This window comes from Hakea prostrata, chromosome 2 (genome assembly GCF_041222555.1).
Source record: "Hakea prostrata isolate BN-2017 chromosome 2, UWA_Hpros_2, whole genome shotgun sequence".
Taxonomy (NCBI): domain Eukaryota; kingdom Viridiplantae; phylum Streptophyta; class Magnoliopsida; order Proteales; family Proteaceae; genus Hakea; species Hakea prostrata.
In genome coordinates, this window is record NC_142601.1 from 15,118,818 (window position 1) to 15,122,434 (window position 3,617).

Genomic DNA, 3,617 nt, shown 5'->3' on the forward strand with positions numbered 1-3,617 from the left:
TTAATAGTAGAAGTGCCCTTAACATGTAATTTCAAACACAAGAAATGTAAATTTAATAAAATAAATTCTAGAAATATGAACATAATAATTTTGCAAACTTAAGGAAAGAATATATGTAAGTTGCTCCAGTTTGATGAGTTGGCTGGGCTAAGCACCAGTGCACCACAACCTTTGCACTATCTATCTAGGTCTGAATAAATTCGCTTTTACCAAAAAAAAAAATAATAATAGTCTGTCTATGTATCTTTTCTTCCCTGATCGCTATACTCTATAAATACTTGTCCTCTGATCACTCTTGAGTTCACAGCACTTGAATGAGCCAACAGCTCCTGAAGCTTGCAGGAAGCAAATCAGAAAGGGAAAGCGGGGTAGTGAGGGGGGAGAGAGATGGAAGGGAAAGAAGAGGATGTGAGGGAGGGAGCAACCAAGTTCCAAGAAAGGCAGCCGATTGGTACGGCAGCACAGACCCATGGCAAGGACTACAAAGATTCACCACCAGCGCCACTGTTTGAGCTGCGGGAGTTGGCTTTATGGTCCTTCTACAGGGCTGGCATTGCCGAGTTCATTGCAACTTTCCTCTTCTTATACATCACTATATTGACTGTCATGGGTGTGAATAGATCTCCCAGCAAGTGTTCTTCCGTTGGAATCCAAGGCATTGCTTGGGCTTTCGGTGGCATGATCTTTGCTCTCGTGTATTGCACCGCTGGTATCTCAGGTAAGCAAGGGGACAGTACTTTGTATGACGTGAAAGTGGCGAGGTTTTTAAGATTATTAGAATCTATTTGTGTTAAATTTCTTGTGGTCGTGAATGTGTTTTGCTTGTGTTTTTTTCATGATTGTGCATCCAGGGGGTCATATAAACCCAGCAGTGACGTTCGGAATGCTGCTGGCAAGGAAGCTGTCTGTGACCAGGGCAGTGTTCTACATGGTGATGCAGTGCCTGGGGGCCATCTGCGGAGCAGGAGTGGTGAAGGCATTCCAGAAGAGCCAGTATGAATTATTGGGTGGAGGTGCAAACATGGTTTCTCATGGCTACACCAAAGGTGATGCTCTTGGAGCTGAGATTATGGGTACTTTCATCCTTGTCTACACTGTCTTCTCAGCCACTGATGCTAAGCGCAGAGCCCGAGACTCTCATGTCCCTGTAAGGCATCCATTCCTCACTTACTTTCTTCCTGAGTTAATTCCTTTGATTACTGAAAGTTGATGATACTAATAATATGTGGAACAGATCTTGGCACCATTGCCCATAGGGTTTGCTGTGTTCTTGGTTCACTTGGCCACCATTCCCATTACAGGGACTGGTATCAACCCAGCAAGGAGTCTAGGTACTGCCATCATCTACAACAGGAAAAAAGCCTGGGATGACCACGTATGTAAATTTTAAAACCACCTTCATGTTCTTCTTGATATCTAATTTATGTTTTCCTTGTAGTTGACAATTAATTGAATTATGTTGCAGTGGATTTTCTGGGTTGGACCTTTTGTTGGAGCAGGACTTGCAGCTCTGTATCATCAGGTGGTCATCAGGGCCCTCCCATTCCGTCATAGGAGTTGAGAATTCAGAATTGAGAGTTGAGAGTGGAGACTGAATGTTTCTCTTTATTCTTCACTTGGTGTTGTACCTTTAGTGGTCTTCTTCCTAATTTTCACTTCTCCAGATGTATAAGTAATGTATGCTTTTATTTTTTGGTCAATATAAATAATGTATGCCACCGTAGGGGACTTTAAGGTGAATTAATGAATCATGAATGAATATTTGTCAGAAATTTCTATCCCTCTCCTATATTTTATTTACCATTACACTTTTCTCAAAAGTTTCATCTGTCTCTAGAAAAGTAAATTTTACCTCTCTTCATCCCTTAATATTTTCAAATGGTAAAATTACCCTTTATTTTTTTTTTTATGGGTAAATATCACTTATCTCCTCTCTTAGCTGGACAAATAGCACTTACACCCCTCTTAGTTGGATAATATCACTTACCTCCCCTCTTACCTAGCAAATATATCAAACACTTCTCCTCTATTGACTTTCTCAGTTAAATTTAGCTTTTACCGTTAAATATTTTTCTAAAACCCAAACTACCCTTGGCTAAAAATATTTTTTATTTTAAACCCTAAATTATCGTAATCACCCTAACAGTTAAAATACTAAATTACCCTCAATTAAAATAATTGTTAAAAAACCAAAACAACATAATTAAAACCCAAATTATCTTTAATTATTAAAAGCCAACATACCTTTTTTTTTTAAAAAAAAAAATTTATCAAACAATTAAAAAAACCCAAAATAGTATTACATGTTTAATTTTATCAAGCATACCTTTTTTTTTTTTTTTAATTGCATTTTCAAATTTAGTTGACAGTAGTATGTTTTTTTTTAATTGTTTCATCAAATTAAAAAAAAAAAAGGGTACGTTGGGCTTTTAATAATTAAAGATAATTTGATTTTTAACTTTGGTGTTTTGATTTATAATAATTATTTTAATTGGGTAATTTAGTATTTTAATTGTTAGGGTGATTATGGTAATTTAAAGTTTAAAATAAAAATATTTTTAGTCAAGGGTAGTTTGGGGTTTTAGAAAAATACTTAACGGTAAAAGTTAAATTTAACCGAGAAAGTTAATAGAGGGGAGGTGTTTGATATATTTGCTAGGTAAGAAGGGAGGTAAGTGATATTTACCATTTTTTTATTGGATTACATTGATCTTTTTAAAACGTTTTTGTTATTTTCCTTTCTTCATTTTCTCCCTTTTTGTAGTAATCCTTACTTGGCATTTTTTAATTTTTTTCCTCGTATATAAAAATGTTTTATTTTAGAATTTTTTAAGTGTGGGTCTTCTTAATAGAGTATAAACTAGTGTTGGATTTCCTTAGTACAATAAATTACGTCTGAGTCCAAAATAACAAACAATGTCTCCCACTATTAAACTTTTTGAAATTTCAAACTTGAAGGGACCAAAATACCCCTCAGGTTGTTTGACGACTAAAATAACCCCCTCTTCATATTCTATTTTTGTTCTTATACCAACCATCTTAATACCTAACAAGAAATGTGCTCGTGATTCTAAGGCTCTCCATGGCACTTCATTCAGATCACCACCTTCATGGCTGCACTCAAAACAAGTGAAGCTCTAGACTAGTGTGAAGTTGCCCCACCTCGGGGCTCTGTCCCTCTGACTTGCACCATCCTCCTCTTACTTTCTTCCATGTAATCTAGTTACCACTATCTTTAGGAAGTTAATTTTTTTTCGAGTTTTTGTATTGTGAATCCTAGATGATCACAAAATTTGAAAACCTGATTGCAAAAGAAATTTCAACCTTAGCAATGTTTGTTAGGGTTTAGGGTTTAAGCATAAGGTTGTTTATAGCATTACATTCTGAGTATCTAATTTGAAATACCCAGCACGTTGCTACCAGTTAGTATTTATAGAACAACACTAGGTTCTACAGTTAGTTGGACTCTCCCACAAAGGCCCATTATACCGTTGGATCATAACTAATCTGATGACCCATATTAAAATACATGTTGGGTAGAAATCAATTACCTAAACCATATTTGAGTATGACTTGAATACCTCAACTCTTCTCCTATGTTTTACGTATGGCTCTAG

The 3,617-nt window shown here is 36.0% G+C and overlaps 1 protein-coding gene across 1 annotated transcript; it reads left to right on the forward strand.

Annotated features, from left to right (window-relative positions):
- The first annotated feature begins 322 nt into the window (after nt 1-322).
- LOC149023866 (aquaporin PIP1-2-like) lies at nt 323-1,763 on the forward strand. Its single transcript, XM_089142853.1, has 4 exons — nt 323-718; nt 852-1,147; nt 1,235-1,375; nt 1,466-1,763. Exons 1-4 carry the CDS (start codon nt 388-390, stop codon nt 1,559-1,561), a joined length of 864 nt encoding a protein of 287 aa, XP_088998979.1. The 5' UTR covers nt 323-387; the 3' UTR covers nt 1,562-1,763.
- The last annotated feature ends 1,854 nt before the right edge of the window (nt 1,764-3,617 follow it).

Coding starts and splice junctions, on each gene's coding strand:
- LOC149023866 (XM_089142853.1), top strand. CDS start 388: ATGGAAGGGAAAGAAGAGGATGTGAGGGAGGGAGCAACCAAGTTCCAA. Junction 1,148..1,234: donor CCCGAGACTCTCATGTCCCT/GTAAGGCATCCA, acceptor TATGTGGAACAG/ATCTTGGCACCATTGCCCAT. Junction 1,376..1,465: donor AAAAAGCCTGGGATGACCAC/GTATGTAAATTT, acceptor ATTATGTTGCAG/TGGATTTTCTGGGTTGGACC.